Source organism: Paramisgurnus dabryanus, chromosome 11, assembly GCF_030506205.2.
Source record: "Paramisgurnus dabryanus chromosome 11, PD_genome_1.1, whole genome shotgun sequence".
In the NCBI taxonomy this organism is placed as follows: domain Eukaryota; kingdom Metazoa; phylum Chordata; class Actinopteri; order Cypriniformes; family Cobitidae; genus Paramisgurnus; species Paramisgurnus dabryanus.
Window position 1 is genome coordinate 18,869,303 of NC_133347.1, and position 16,783 is coordinate 18,886,085.

The following is a 16,783-nucleotide window of genomic DNA, read 5'->3' on the forward strand; positions in this document are numbered from 1 at the left end:
ATTCAAGCATTATGTGTGAGTGGAAAGGACCTCTAAAAAGCATTTTCCAGTTTCGACAGCTATAATTTATGATTCATTTTCGTAATCAGTGTTGAATTCATTCACTGACCAGGTTTAAATACGCACCATTTGCAGACCAAGATTCATATCCTCATTACGACTCTATTCCAAAAAGAGGTTGATATGTGAAAACGTACATGGATGTTTAAATATTCATGCACACATGGTAATCATATTCTGAATATATGAAGACATGCCTTGTGTTTACCCACTATTCTGTTCTGTTCGCTCTTGCCCTTTATTATGCGGCATTTCAATATTTTAATCCATTATTATTTATGACCTCAACAGAAGTAGATAATAGGATGAAGGATGATTTGTGGTTTTGACATGGTGCTTTCGTCTATAGACTTATTGTCATTACTTGAAAGGTTTGTCAATTACTCTCTTCCCAAATTTGGGTGAGGGACATCTTACACCTGCCTGTTAGCTTGTAAAGATTAAAATACAAATGAAATTATAAAAAATAATAAGTGTGGGATTCTTACATAACACGCATAACTGAAATATAAACAAATTCATTTTTTTCTGAAATAAAATCAAGCCTATTAAATTTAGGATTAATTTAGGCTCATTAATTGCATGTGCATTTTATAAATAAGCTAATAACAAATATTGTATTCAATTATACTGTAATATAAAGGACGAAGAACGAAACAAAACATTGCTATTTTTGTCTCACCTCTATATTTAACTTAATGCAAAAGCAGAGGCGTAAAACCAAAAGCCCGATTTGCAGGATCCGTTTTCAAAAGTGAGCGAGTCACGACTCTGAGCCTCGGGGACCTCACACGTCATTGGAGACAATAACAGAGAGACTGGCAGGAATTATTTCAAGACCTTTTTTGAAGAAAATATCGCTTGTGAAACGGCTCTGCCATTGGCACTGATAAAGTGTAAGACAGTACGCCAGAGGTTCAAGCCGCTTTGGTCTGGTTGCCAGCGAGCGACAATGTAATTAGAGCTATTGGTGATAAAAACTTCAAAATCCCGACCAATACCAGCAAGACCTTATAAACCCTGCACCTTCTTACATTAACTGTAAAGGTCACTGCATAGAAAGAGCAAATGTATTAGCCTGTATGAGCTTGGAGGTTATAATGAGTTCAATCTAAGGTAAAGCATCTGAATATTTTGCCTCTGATACCAAGTAACCATGCAGTGATTATTCTCATAGCATACGACTAAATAAGAATATACACATGTGTATATGGTACAGGTCAATGCTGAGGGCAATTTACATTCCTACAAAATTTGCTTATTAGTGCAAGTTGTGTCCACTGAGATCTCCTGGTCCTGTGACTTTCTGTTTTTTTACTATTTAATAGAAGTTTAATAAGCAATGTGTTAAAAAAAAGTTATAAGGAAAAAAAACAGTATTACACACACCACACATAATATAAATGCTCTAAATGTCCATGTTAAACATTATAAATAGTTTTATCAGTATCATTATTTTAAGGTCAAGTTTTCTTTTTCAAGTAAATTAATCATATAAAGTAACCCCCAAAACAACACAAAAGAAATGTATATAATTCCTATCGTTGGATAAAAAATATCAAACCAGGAAAAGATCTGCAAAAAATGTACTTCCAAGACATAAACAGCGGGTTGTGGTCTTGACACTTTTAAAAACACATCTACAGCAGCAGCGATCAATTTAAAACTGCTGACAGTATTATAACTTCTTTATGAGCGTACTACAATTCAGCTTTTTATATTATTAAATCATTGCTATATTATAGGTATGAAACATTTACACAGATTTGTTTCTGTACATATGAGTTCTTGTAGCTCAACTGGTAGAGCATTGCCAAAAGGTCATGGGTTCCATACCACAAAACACATGACCACCTAGAAAATCGCAACATTTAATTTTCCGTCGATCTTAGTACATGATGTAACTACAGAAGAGTCAAGTTTTAAATAGGAAAAATATAGAAACTCTTTGGTTATTTTTGACCGCGATGCTAATGGTTTTATCAGATTCAATGGATTATGCTAAGCTTAGGGCTGTGACAGTGGCAGTTTTACGTGCACAACACCGCAGTTCGCACGTCCCCACCACGGGTCGCACTCCACCACCGGTGGTAATTAAAACCGTCACAGTCCTAGCTAAGCTATGCTAAAAGTGGTACCGCCAGACCCAGAGATCAGCTGAATGGATTCCAAAATGGTAAAAATCAAATGTTTAAGGGGTTGTGTACACCAAAACTTTTACGCCCACGGCTGGCACATGTTTTCAATTGTTTCCAATGGAAGATCGCCTTTTTCAAATAAGCCAGCAGCTAGCGGTTTTCTTCCGCGCTGAAAACCGGCGCCCAGCGATTTTTCCGCGCTCAGCACTGAGTACCGAGAGTTAAAAAATTTTCAACTTTGGATGAAAAGCTCCGCTCGTCAATGTCAGTTCTCACGCGGCCGTCCAATCACAGTGGAGGTGGGGCGGGACAAGTATCACAGCAACCAACCGTCTCACAGCTGACGTATCAGAGCTACCAAAGCGCTTAGCTGAAGAAAGACAGCTGGCATTCGGCGTTGTCCAGGCGTTTTCAGCCGCATTTAAAAGTTTTGGTGTGTCCAGCCCCTAACTCTAGGGGAGCTGAAAAATTAGCCTATTTAAAAAAAGTGGAGGGTCCCTTTAAATCCAAATTATTTGGGAAGATGACTTCAGGCATGTCCAATTCTGCAAAAAAAATGTATTATACTGCAGAGCACAAGTAAAGCTGTTAAAACATTACCATAATCACTATTCTATCGGTTACGACATAAATGCATATACTCCCAGAGGTCCTGACAGCACGGTCTCTCTAGACAAAACTCATATTACTTTGAAAAATACAAGTCACAAAATTGGCTAGGTCGTTTGACATTGTGTCATGAGTTAAAGAACTATTTAACAGCGTTACATTTGGGTCGCTGTGACCGTTTCGCATTGAAAATTCAATTTCGGGATTTAGTTATGTTTCCTGTCGCATGTGTACGTTTGTAAGGAATTCCAAAAATTGGCTATTTAGTATCTCAATCTCTCAATGCGGAAGGAAATATAATAGGCCCTGAAGATGATTACCATAATATTCTGCCTCTATTCACACATAAAGAGTGGATTTTAAAGAGTCATGCTGTCATATGGCTACAGTCAAAGACTCATGATAACCTCTGTTATGTCTAGGTAAAAAAAAAACAGAGCAAGGAACTGATGCTCTGGATAGGAGAATCTATCTTGAGGACTGAATGCTAAAAAGCCGAAAGTGCTTTTGTGACAACTTAAAAACTGTTGTTTAATGAATATTTGGCTTCTAGCAGTGGGAGCATTGTTTCAAGGGTCTTTCTTAACTGCATCCAAATAGCGAAGTCATTAAATATGGGTGAGAGAGAGAGAGAGAGAGAGAGAGAGAGAGAGAGAGAGAGAGAGAGAGAGAGAGAGAGAGAGAGAAAGAGAGAACACCTCCTCAATTAAACACCTCTAATGAGTAACAAAGTTATAAAATGAATACTGTCATCATTTGCTAAATTGCACTGAACTGAATATCCTGCTGAAAGCTTAAACCATCTCAGCTGAAAGCTTAAACCATCTCTGACACTGCTGACGTTTTATCCTCAGACATGTTTGCGAAGATTTTTTTTTTCAAACTTACAGTGTGCGTCTCCCTCAGACTGTAAACGAAGCTCGGGTGCAAAAAAAGCTGGGGCGCACCAGATAACACGTCGGCAGCATTGTACGTCAGCAGCACACTGCAATCTCATGCACGCGGTTCACAGCAGACCCGGAAGAGAAGACAATGCTGAAAAAAGTCGTAATTTTTTTTCTTTTCGGACCAAAATGTATTTTTGATGCTTCAACAAATTCTAACTGACCCAGTGATGTCACATGGACTACTTCGATGATGTTTTCATTACGTTTCTGGCCATGGACAGTGTACCGTACATAGATTTTCAATGGAGGGTCAGAAAGCTCTCGGACTAAATCTAAAACATATTTTTTCAAAGATGAACAGATGTCTTATGAGTTTGGAACGACACAAGGTTAAGTCATTTATGACATCATTTTCATTTTTGGGTGAACTAACCCTTTAACCTCTTAATATCTATAATAATAATAATAATCTCTGATTATGCACAAACATACACATATGTGACATTATCCTATCACAACTTTTTTGAGTTTTGGAAGTGGTGGACCAAGTGAAAATTTGCGATTTGCCACTTGACATGGTTTACTCTCCTACAGCTAAACTAGCACCACAGCTGCCAAGCTTAAGCTTAAGGTCATTTCATGCTGCTGCACGCTGACCGTCACATACTCTACCACTTTCCCAGCTCGCCTGTGGTGTGGCTTTTGCACTGTGCTTGAAACGCGATGGTTTCTGGCATGTGGCGAAGGTCACCGAGGACCCGATTCTCTGTGTGCTCCAAAAGATTGGCCCCGCTAGGACAAGAGGGACACCTACATCCTACCAAAAATCTCGCTGGGTTCATATCATACCGCCAAGTAACAATCACAGACAAACAAAAAGAGAAAAAAAAAAATCACACGGTGTACATCTAGTTTTGGATTCAACAGGCTGTACAAAGCCAATCGATGCAGTGTTTAGCCACACCTGTCTAAGAGACGCTTCCTCTTTTGACCTCAAAGCAGTAGATCAGTCCTCAGATAATCTATTTGTCAAGACAGAAGCTCAAGACTCCTGACTCAGTGACACGGCAGGTCAGATGAAGTGATAAATCAATGCGAGGGTCTGGAAGGCTGCCAACCGAGAAATGACAGCGCACAAGGTCGAGGAATTTACAAAGCCTCTCAAAAGAACTAACAGGGGCGAAATATGGAGGTATAATGCGTACTGTGAACTTTCTGCTGCATATAAACTTGTCAAATCCCAAAACCCAAGGTGCAGATGGCAGATGTCAGCACCAGGGTTAGTCATGTGTCTCTCTGATAATCCCTCTTCAAGCATACGGTCACGTTACGACAGTGACAAATGCAGCTGATTAAAAACTTGCAGGCGTATATTTGCTTGCTCTGTAAAGCCCAGGCACCCAGACTCCTCATCAATACCAACAAACCCTCAATACCCACGGTCGAGTTTTAGCCCGCAGATGTGCCCGCAGATGTCTTTGCCCGTGCAAGACGGACACAAACTTTCAAGAACACATTGTGTGCTAGCCACCAGGAATGACAAATGTGGGTAATACAAACATGGAGATACGAGTTAATGTGACGTTGAAGTTATGAAATATGCAAATGAGGTTAAAATCCCCTGTTCTTTCTAACAGGAGTCTGTGCCAACTGACCTCAATAAAAAGGAGATGTTAACCACACAGTGGATAAAGGGGAAATAGACGGTCATGGTTTCAAATGTGATCATAATGAGATCTTCCACAACAGAGCTCTGTTTCTTCTCTCTCTCACTTGCTCTCTCTCTCTCTCGCTCTAAAAAAAATTGCTTTGTGTGAAGTCATAGTCCTGATAATATTGTTTTTAACACAGGATGGTCAACACCTTTAAACTCTGCATTGCACACCAAGACAAAACAATTTATATATACACACTTTATAATTGTATTGTTATCGATTCAGAAAAATATTAAACCACAAAAACTTTAACGAAGTAAATAATAACTTAATTTTTAAGTTAATCCTAAACTTTTTTCATATTAACTCACATTTTTATTTATTCTTTAAGCAGACACTTTCATCTCGAATGACTTAAAATCTGTGCTCCTTTATACTGCCCTACAAAGCCAGAGCGCAGTAACTACGCATTTGGTCAAAATTGAGTTAAAGGTACAGTGTGTAAAATTTATAAGGATCTCTTGACAGAAATGCAATATAATTTACATAACTATAGTATCAGTGGTGTATAAAGACCTTACATAATGAACTGTTATGTGTTTATTACCTAAGAATGAGACGTTTTTATCTACATACACCGCGGGTCCCCTTACATGGAAGTCGCCATTTTGAGCCACCATGGTTTTATGGTAGCCCTAAACAGACAAACTGCGTCTTGGCACTAATGTATTTTGTCTTAAGCAACAACCGTAGCTGCCACAAACGGTGAATTGGGCTGTTGGTTCCCATTCACTCACTGCTAGATGCCGGTCAAATCTACACACTGCTCCTTTAAGGGTTGAAATGGGCTTTGTGAGATATGATGTGTCTTGTGACAAAGTCTCATGGTTCAATTTTGTCCCATTTCAGAGAAACGTGTGGGCAGTAACATGTTTGATCTACTGGTGTAAAAAACTTTAAGGGCATTTTTCTCGCTTTCAGTGTTTGCGTAGTTACTGCACTTAGCCTTTGTAGGGCAGTATAGCTCAGTGGTATTGAAATGTGTTAGGCCCACAAAAGGTCATGGGTACTGATGGGGACGAGACCGCCTATGCCGGGTCAAGACAGAGTCTTTGGAGGGTCGCGACCGGGTCCGTTGGTTTTCAAAGACAGTCGAGTCTTTGAGGAAGAAAGTCTGAGTGGAGTCTTTAGGAGTCGAGACCAAGACCATAAAAACCTCAGTTTTCATATACATAATTTAATAATCACCCCAGTTAAAGGAATAGACAGTCTACTCATTTTCAATATTTAACTATGTTATTACCTTAACTAAGAAGATTTGATACATCCCTCTATCATCTGTGTGCGTGCACGTAAGCGCTGGAGCGCGCTGCGACACTTCGAAAGCATTTAGCTTAGCCCCATTCATTCAATGGTACCAAACAGAGATAAAGTTAGAAGTGACCAAACACATCAATGTTTTTCCTATTTAAGATGAGTAGTTATACGAGCAAGTTTGGTGGTACAAAATAAAACGTAGCGCTTTTCTAAGCGGATTTAAAAGAGGAACTATATTGTATGGCGGAACAGCACTTTTGGGAGTACTTCGACTCGGCGCAGTAACACTCTCCCTCTCCTATTATGAGAGGGAGAAGGGGAGCGGACTTTTCAGGCGAGTCGAAGTACTCCCAAAAGTGCTGTTCCGCCATACAATATAGTTCCTCTTTTAAATCCGCTTAGAAAAGCGCTACTTTTTATTTTGTACCACTAAACTTGCTCGTATTACTACTCATCTTAAATAGGAAAAACGTTGATGTGTTTGGTCACTTCTAACTTTATCTCTGACCATTGAATGAATAGGGCTAAGCTAAATGTTATCGAAGTGTCGCAGCGCGCTCCAGCGCTTACGTGCATGCACACAGATGATAGAGGGATGTATCAACAATTCTTAGTTAAGGTAATAACATAGTTTAATATTGAAAATGAGTAGACTATTCCTTTAATAATCAACAGTTAGGCCTACAGACTAAGCTAGATTAGGAATTGTTTAAAGGAGCAGTCTTAACGTCTTAATATAGACTATGCTTTTACTATCATTAAAAAAATCCCTACCACATGCATCATCTTGGCCTATTTTTCTAAAGATAAATAAAAACGGCTCTGATGGCAGTATCTTTGCATTGCACCATGGGATGTCATATTCAAATAATGCCCATCAACATTGCATTTTATTATTGTATTGTTATGTGTTGTGTGGTTTTTTATATTAACATAAAATGTGTTGGCCTCGAGGACTCGGTCTGAAATTACAAGTCCTCCTTCTCCCACCGTGGTCCGACACTGAGTCTTTGAAGGCACGAGTCCGAGAAAGCAGAAATCGGTCTCGAGACAGGTACTACATCACTAATGCTTTGGATAAAAGCTTCTGCCAAATGCACAAATGTAATGTAAATTAAAATGTAGGAATAGTTATAGCTAAAGTAGGTGAACAACAATAGACAGTCATCCTATCTTCTCATTCGGCATCCTATCATCCTACAGTATTCTCTATAGGATATTTATCTGTACATGTCTCACATCTTCCCAACTTTCGTGACTTCATCGTAATGTCCCGGAAGACGCTGTCTAACCAATCCATCAACTACAGCCGATATAATAGAGCTATTGTACGAAGGCTGTGAATGTCATTGAGACACAGTGTAAAGATTATCCAGGCTCCCGTCTGAGAGGTTTATCTAAATCTCGATATCTTTTGTGTGCCGTTGTTAAAAAAGACTGAAAAGATATCAGCTCCTTCCAGGGGCTCGTTCGCCATTCAATGTTATCCTGTGCAATTCAAAACTCTTAAAGCCCAATAAAACAATGCAAAACAAAAATATTTAACTCTATTAAATTACATATATAACTGCATGCCTTTATGTAACCGGTGTAGGCTTTCAGAAACAATTACAGCAAAAGAACTTGGAAGGTGCTGGGGTTCATCTCACATTCTTTTTGAAGCCTATCTCAGCTCAAAGAGAAGTAATAGAATAAAAAAAACACGTCTGAAAGAAAGATTTAGTCTTTTATCTGTAAAAGGGCTAGACCCCATTGCAGCACACAAGTGTTTCTTTGAATGCACCTGCTGAGTGACATCACGTCGCGGTAAAAACAATACAACGAATACTGTTTTATCTCCACAAAACAAAGCAAAACTTATATTTTGTCTCCTTTATTCAGTAAAACATACATTTTCAGGCCCTCCTGAATAAAGGTTTCAAGGTTTAAATGCTTTTCAAGAGGAGATCGATGTGGTTTATTTGAATATACCTGTTGTGGCTGACTTGTAGCTCTCCTAGGAGTTGATTCTTAAACCACTGATCGAAGTCCACGTTGTCAAACAATTCATATGCTGCTAATCCCACAGCGTTGTACACTGAAAAGAAACAGATGATTTTGCAAAACTCAGCATCGTGTAATCTTTTAAAGACCTTTGGTTGGCATGATGGATCAGTTATTATAGCAGAGTGTGTCCTTTCTGCACCACTTACATCACCAAATGAAAAAGCAGCCAGTCGGCCATTGGTTAGGCAAAGAGATACTCCCAGTCTAAACTTGTGTCACTAGCCATGTTTCCATCCACATGTTTTTATCCGAATTAAGTGATATCGAATGAAAAATGCCTTATGGAAACAGTAAAATTCGATTGAATTTCATGAATATCGACTCAAAAGAAATACGTTCGATCTCATCGGATTTTATCTTGATCGATATATGGCTTATGCGATAAACGCTGATGGAAACGTTATTTGCCGAATAAATAATGATTTGCGATTAAGGTTTAGGTCATTTTATGGTTGTAACCCACACACAAAACAAAGAAGAAAAAGCTTTAGGTCCGCTCTGGTGGCACACATGGCGTGTGTCAACAAAGTCAGATGTAAGTGGACACACGACGAGACGAGATTCATTTAAAATTTAATTTACCAGAGAAAATAACGGCTATTTTAGAGCTGAAGATCTCAGATGGGGTAAAATCTTTGCCCGAACCCGACGGGTTCGGTCGGATTCGGGCTTCATTTCTAACATTTTCAACGGGCTCGTGCTCCGCCTTTGCACGGTAAATGAGCGGTCAAGTTCAATGCCGCTGGATGCCCTATCAGTAAGCGCAGGACCACGCTGAAGCCATTTACAGTGGATTTAATAATTTCCTCAACAAAAATGTAGCCTAATCTTGGTGAGTAAAGGTTTTTTAATGTTTAACTACATACATAATTTAGACAGGATATAGACTAATGTTGGCATGCCGAAGCAAATCCCAACCTTTATCTTAATTTCGTTATTCTCAAATAACCATCTTATTCAGAATGTATTATCTTAATTTAATTCGTTAAGAAATTATTGTTTTTATTGGCATGTTGGCCTATTTATAATTTATTGCATATGCCTATTTAGAACGAGATGTTACGATGTTACAGAATACAGATGACTTATTTTTTTTCTTTGTTTCAACTTCCAAGTGACGTGTAGCCCAGTTAGTCATTAATATATAATGTTAAAACATGTGTAAATTACTCATTCTTGATAAAAGCTGTTTGCGTGCGCACATTGAAATAATATCTGGCTGTAAACAGGTTCGGGCTTTTAAAAAGCTGTCAATCTAAATGTGCTTTCGGGTTCGGGCTGCATTCTGTCGGGCTCCGGTTATTTCAGGCCTAACTTTTAAGGCACGATTACAGCTCTATTTTAGATAGCAAAAATCTAAGAAATGCCATAATTTATTAGGAACTCGCAAAGGAAATGTCCAACAATGGTTATGACAAGACGTGGAACGTCCTCCGGAGTAAATGTAAGGTGCTCAAACAGCGCTATGTGTTTCAAAAAAAGAGAGTTATCTCGCAACGGTGCCGGAGGGAAAATAAAAGCAAATTCGACCTTGATGAGATGGATCCTCGGCCAAAGAACCCTCGTAGTTTCATTGGCTTCCAATATTAACAGCTCAGGAAAGATATTTGTCTCATTTACGTTAAGCATTGATCCGGACTATCATTTCACGTTAATGCCTCCGTTGTCGTCGGGCATTTACATGCATCTGCATCATCATAGCAATTTGATGTTAACGTCATTTTCTTATTATTATAGCTTGATATGTCGCTATCAGCTCAGCTGGCACATAAGCACTTATAACTTGTATGGCGCAATCCATTTTGTCTAGCAAAACTTTGTTCGCAAATGTTTGCTTGAATATTGTGCGATTCAGTGTGAAAATGAATGGAAACACCTTCAAATGTCTCAAATCAATTCGATATACCAATTTGATCGCAAAACAGCATGTGACGTCATTACGTACAGGTTTTTATTCGCTTTAAAGCCGTTGGATGGAAACACACTTTCACCCGCTTTATTCGCATAAGTTTTTTTACCGAACTTCAGATAATTCGATTGACAAGTGGATGGAAACTTAGCTACTGATAGAGCCAATGTTGCCGTGCCTAATCGGGAACCAATATCACTACAAAGCCACAGTTTACTTTTCAGGGTATTAAACCTACTTATAACTGTCTCTACAGATTAACTACACTCTTAGAGAAAGTGCCATTAAGAAAACTACACATTTGTCCCTAAAGGGTGCATGTTAGTCATTTTAAAGGGTAACGTCCCAGTGACAGCTTTGTACTTTATTTCTAAGAGTGTAGGGACAGTGGAAAGTATGTTAACATGCAAAGTAAGTGACACACATCAGCTTTAAATATATTTCAGATGAGGGTGGAAAGTACCTGCATCTTTCATGAGCATCTGCACTGGGTCCTCCACATTACTGGGGCCTGCGAGAGAATGAAATCAGGCTTTATATCAACTGCTCAATGGTAAAACACAATATTAGGGCTGGGTATCGATTCAGATGTTCCAGATCAATTCGAATTCAATTCACAAGCTATCAAATCGATTTGATTTCGATACTCGATTCAATTTTCGATTTTGGTTCTCGGGTCGGTTTTTATACTCGATTCTCGATTCAACTCAATGAATATAGATTTAATACAAATACTATATTAATAAAAAAGAACAGTGAACAGCAGTTTACAAATGGGCAATTAATAAAAAGAAATTAAAAGCCACAACACTATCGTCGTCGTCTTGCTTGCAAAATCTAAAATGCTTCCATACCTCTGACTTTTTATGTGAAGGTGGCATCAACGTCGATGAAGCACCAAACTGCCATTTTAAGCATTGAATGAATGAATGAATGACAGGGTCGCCTCTCGCTCCTTGGTAACATCGCGCAAGGCAAAAAAGTTTGCGGAAATAAATATGAAAGAAAAAAATGTATTCTGCTCTTTGAGTATCGATTTTAAATCGGCCATGTTTAAAAAAACGATTAATCGAAAAAAAAAATCAATGTTTTTGCCCAGCCCTACACAATATATTATACGAACAACAACTATATATTATACACTGTATAGATAATGTATTGATGTAGATTTGAAAATGCCATGTTACTTCTTTGCTTTCACATATGTGACCCTGGACCACAGAACTAGTCATAAGGGTAATTTATTTTAAAATTGAGATTAAGACGTGACAAAAAGCTGAATCAATAAGCTTTCCATTGATGTATGGTTGTTGAAATAGGACAATCTTGGGCCAAGATACAAACATTTAAAATCTGGAATCTGAATATGCAAAAAAATTAAAATATTGAGAAAATCACCTTTTAAGTTTGCTTAGCAACACGTTTTACTAATGATAAATAAATTTTTATTCATCATTAGTTAATTTTGACTTATACAATGTGTTATTGGCTATTGCTAAAAATATACCTGTGCTGCTGGTTTTGTGGTCCAGGGTTACATATATGCAACAATCACCTCTTAGCAAATAGTGGTGAGTTGCATAGCAAGGAAAATGTTATAATAATTAAAATAACAAACAACCCAAACGTGTGTCCCGTTTCCCACAGCCAATAACACTTAGCCTTCTCTTAGCAACAATGGGGCGACACTTGCTAATGTCCATGTTCAATTAGAACGGAGAAAATGTTTACCAAAAAAAAAAACACAATGACACAACAAGGAAATTAACTTAGAGGTCATTATTACAGTCATCATCTGAATGGGTGCTTTTACAATGCTGATCACTTCATACTAAATTACCCTTGTTTATCCTTCTATATTTTTCCTCTCTATGGTAAATCCTAGAATAGAGATTATTAAAATAAAACACCAATTTGAATGAAATAGTGAATGGAAAATTTACATGGATTTTAGAAGATCCTATTATATCCTCCTGTTGCTTTAATAAGAGCATGTGCTCAAGCTGGCATGAACTCAAATTTCTGTACATCCAGATGATCAATATTATACCAGCCTGATGTGAAAATGATCTTGTAGAACAATGGAGGCAAGTAAATCTGACCTTTCGTACAAAGCAGTTAACGTGGCCAATTTTCTCAGTTAATTAGTGACCTAAAAAAAACCCTTTTCAATTTTATTTGTTTGAAATATGCTAATGCTTCATTCCTGGGTCTACATTAGTCTTGCCTTCATCAATGTGAACTTTCAAACTCCACTGTAAATTTGCATTTACACTTACGCATAATGCAGACCCTTTTCCATAATCCAAGGTGACTTACAGTCCATTCAAGCTATACACTCCAAAACATTTGGACTTATGGTTATTTATGAGTTTATTTCTAACCCATTGTAAGACCAAAAGGGACAAACGCAACCATTAGGTTAAATTAAGCAGGGTTTAATTCATATCATAACGGTTGAGTTCAGTGTCAACCACGGGTTGATAATATAATATAATTTTTTAGAGTGAAGATTTTTTGGTATGTGTTCCCTAGGATCGAGCCCATGACCTTTGTGTTGCTATCCCACTGCTCTACTAAGCTACAGGAAGACTAATATCTATATTTTTATTTTTGTTTCAGTGATATGCCAGCTTCTATTTCTATATTCATAGGGAAAACCAGGTTTAATTATTTAAAAAACAAAACTAATTAAGTTATACACAAGTTATACAATAATTAATGGGTTATTTTTTGACCCATAATGGGTAAATATTGGACAGAACCCATTCTGGGTTAAAAATTACCCAATGTTGGGTTGTTGTTATGCAACATTGGGGTGTAATAACCCAACAGTCGGGTTAAAACAAATCAACATTGGTTCAATTTTAACTCAGCAGTGTGTTCTGTTCAATATTTACCCATTATGGGTCAAAAATAACCCAGCCATTTTTTAAAGCGTAATATTCACTTCTTATAAAAACTGCAACACTACATTCGGATTTACCAAAATACAAACAGAATAAAACGGGGGTCTAAGTAATACAGTCCAGTTAAAATGTTTAATGGATAGTCAACTATATCAATTAACTAATTTGAGTTTGTTGTACTAGTTCCCCAACTGCCTTTGAAAGGTGAAACAAATCACATGTTGAGAATCAAAAACACCATTCCATCTATATGCTCTGCTGCTCCAGTGTTGAGCGTTTGTTTGTATCGTGTTTATGATGATGTCACGGTGGTATACGCCACAACTGTCACGAAAGGTCTGTAATTCCACCCACTTTGAAGCGGCACTAAACTCCAAAAAAGTGGAAAAGCAAACAGAGCCAAAGTAAAGCGAGTCGCGTCATACCATACAATAGAAAAACTCCATAATTGGAGTCATTGGCTAATTAATAAGGAGGTTTAGCTAAAAAGAAATGGGAGTGCAACAGTTGTCAGGCAGTCCTTGTGTTTAGCTGACTGTGTTAGTTTAATTGCTACCTGTGGTCCTTAGAAGCACACTAGCAATGATTTAGCTTAAAGCACAGGGTGCTTTAAAAAGGTGACATATGCCCTGCAAGGCTATCATTAAGAAGCCAACATCTAAAGTAGAAGCCTGGATGACTTTTAAAGCAGAGAATATCCCTCATTTAGAAACAAAGAGATGTTTGAAGGACTGATGGCACGGCATGTGTCATTTGATTTCAAACCAGCCTCTCCAAGCTAATGTCAGCGGGAAGCTGTCAATGAAAAGGTACTTCAATCAATGTTTAAACGCTTCATAAAGACATTCTTTAAAACGACTGCGGCATACAGTACAAAGTTAAAATGCAAATATCTTGCATAAGACGTTAATATGTTAATTAATGAATTAAAGCGATCACTTAAAAAATCAACCTTTAGTTTTATATGAGAAACATTTTAGGAGATAAACTCTCTTTTTTCTATTTGACATTTTTTCATTATCAAAACGTAATGGCTGTCCCGCTTAAGCAGTGAAATTTGTTTGATCAGCAAGTCTGTAATCAGCATATTAAAAAGCTTTGGCTTGTCTAATTTATTCATTGTGTCCTTGAATGCCTAGAGTCATTCATGAAAATGCTGATAGACAAAAAAGGAAATGAAAATGCTGTCTATTAACTCCATTAATAGAAGAAACAAATGAATGACTATACAGTACATCCAGAACAGTTCATCTGTCATTTTTACTGACTCTCGTGACAGTCTGTGTAGCAGTCATAGTCAAGTAGTGTATTATTAACTGTAGCAGTCTTAGGGTTCCCACACCTTAGTTAACTTCAAATTCAAGGACCTTTCAAGGACTTTCCAGATCCAATACCCTTAAATTCAAGGACTAAATGTGGGGACACATTTCAAGTGAGAGCAAGGTTACATCGAGTTACCTTTTAAGACTGTTACAGTTCCCTTTCGAGGGAACTCGCGCTGCGTCACAGCGGTGACATTTTGGGGGCACCTCCAGGGTTAAGTGCGTTTGACTGCGTATATCAAATTCAACCATTGATGAGGCTTAACGACAAAGACAGGGTGACGCGGGAGGCAGTAAGTATGGCAAGGGAGACGCAGCGTCTCGTTCCCTTCTCAGGGAACAACAGTTACATACATAACCCGAGATGTTTTCATGTGTCAAACACAACTATGCAAAAAAGCATTTTGGTATGAATCAACATTCACATACAGAAATATAAGCATTTAAAGCGAACAGTTTAGCATGTGTGCTTAAAAAGTCTAGAATTTGTATGATATTATCCTACACTACACAGGGAATAATATGGATTTTTTCCAGAAAACTTCTTGCATAAAATAGATTCAAGCACTTAAATGACCTGTATCTATGTATATATATATTTTCAAAACTTCCCAGGGACTTGAATTTTTCCCCAGATTCACAAACTTTCAAGGATCTGTGGGAACCCTGTATAATAGACACAGTAAACATCTATACGATCGATATATCTGTATACAATTGGCAAAGCCAAGTAAGAGCCCTCAATAGTTCAGTTGGTAAAGATTTGTGTTAGCAGCACAGAATGTGGGTTCGATCCGAGAGAAAACATTTACTGATAGGTCTAGCTTGTAATGAACAAGTAATGAAGTCACTTTTCACTAAATTGTCGGCAAAATATATAATTGTAAAAGTAAGACTGTGTTAGGAATAGACAAAGAAGAAAAACAATTTTTTTGGAGCTTGTAGGCTACAGATCGCTATAATCAACACTGTACATTATGAGCCGCTTTGTCTTTAAAAAAAAATTTGCTTTTGTGTTCAACAGAATCAAGTAAAAGATGACAAAATTGAAACAATCATCAGAGCATACAAAAAACAACCAACCTTGAAGATTCTGCACCATTTCCAGAAGCACAGGAGTCAAAGTTTGACTGTAGTTGTGGAAAATATCCAGGAACAACACTTCTGTGCACGGCTGTAAAGATATTGAATGTGACATTGCATTCAATACAAAAACAACATTTACTTATAAGCACATGAAAACAAACCATCTAATCTCATAATATCCATCTTTATTGCTAACATAATCAATCATGTGCATTGATAAAGGCTTTGGGGTGCGAGATTTGACACGCTGGCCCTCGGTGACTGTCATTAAAGTTTGCCATACTGGCCACTCAAGGGGAAAAAGGAAGGTCGAACATCACCTTTGCACACCATGCCTAGCTTAACATTTGTCACGCATGTCAAATCTTGTCAATCTATGCCTTCAGGAACTCTGACATGATCGATGCAGTTCAAAGCGAAAATCAATGAGGGCCGGTATCAGGATTGGTTATGAATGATATCAGAAAATGAATTCTGGACCACAAGATGGGAAAACATCCTTTAAACCAGTTGTTTATAACTGTTGTTGCGTATGTATTTTTTATCACACAGAAATAAATCAAAATGTCTTTTAAATCAAACAATAAAATGCACAATAAACCGTTTAGGCTCAACAACCCACTAAATGACTATATTAACACAGGCTGAATAAGGACATTTGCAATTTGTGTTTTTCTCAAATTTGATGGGGTTTGGTGCCCATAAATCACTTCACACATTGTAACAATCTGTTTTTATTTTCCACTGCAAGTAAAGCTATATTTAACATAATCTGGGCTTTACGTTGCATAGGTTTGCAAGCTACACAACCTGTCCATACTGACAACTAGTGTATTTTCAAGATG

General features: G+C 37.6%; 1 protein-coding gene across 1 annotated transcript in view; it reads right to left on the reverse strand.

The window, feature by feature from the left end:
• The window catches only part of ipo11 (importin 11), a 167,551-nt gene that overhangs the window by 97,842 nt on the left and 52,926 nt on the right, over positions 1-16,783 (reverse strand). The window contains exons 13-15 of the mRNA XM_065247266.1: positions 15,936-16,026; positions 11,085-11,132; positions 8,638-8,743 (exon numbers count right to left, since the gene is read on the reverse strand). Of these exons, the coding sequence (XP_065103338.1) occupies positions 8,638-8,743; positions 11,085-11,132; positions 15,936-16,026 (245 nt within the window). The remainder of the gene's footprint in view (positions 1-8,637; positions 8,744-11,084; positions 11,133-15,935; positions 16,027-16,783) is intronic.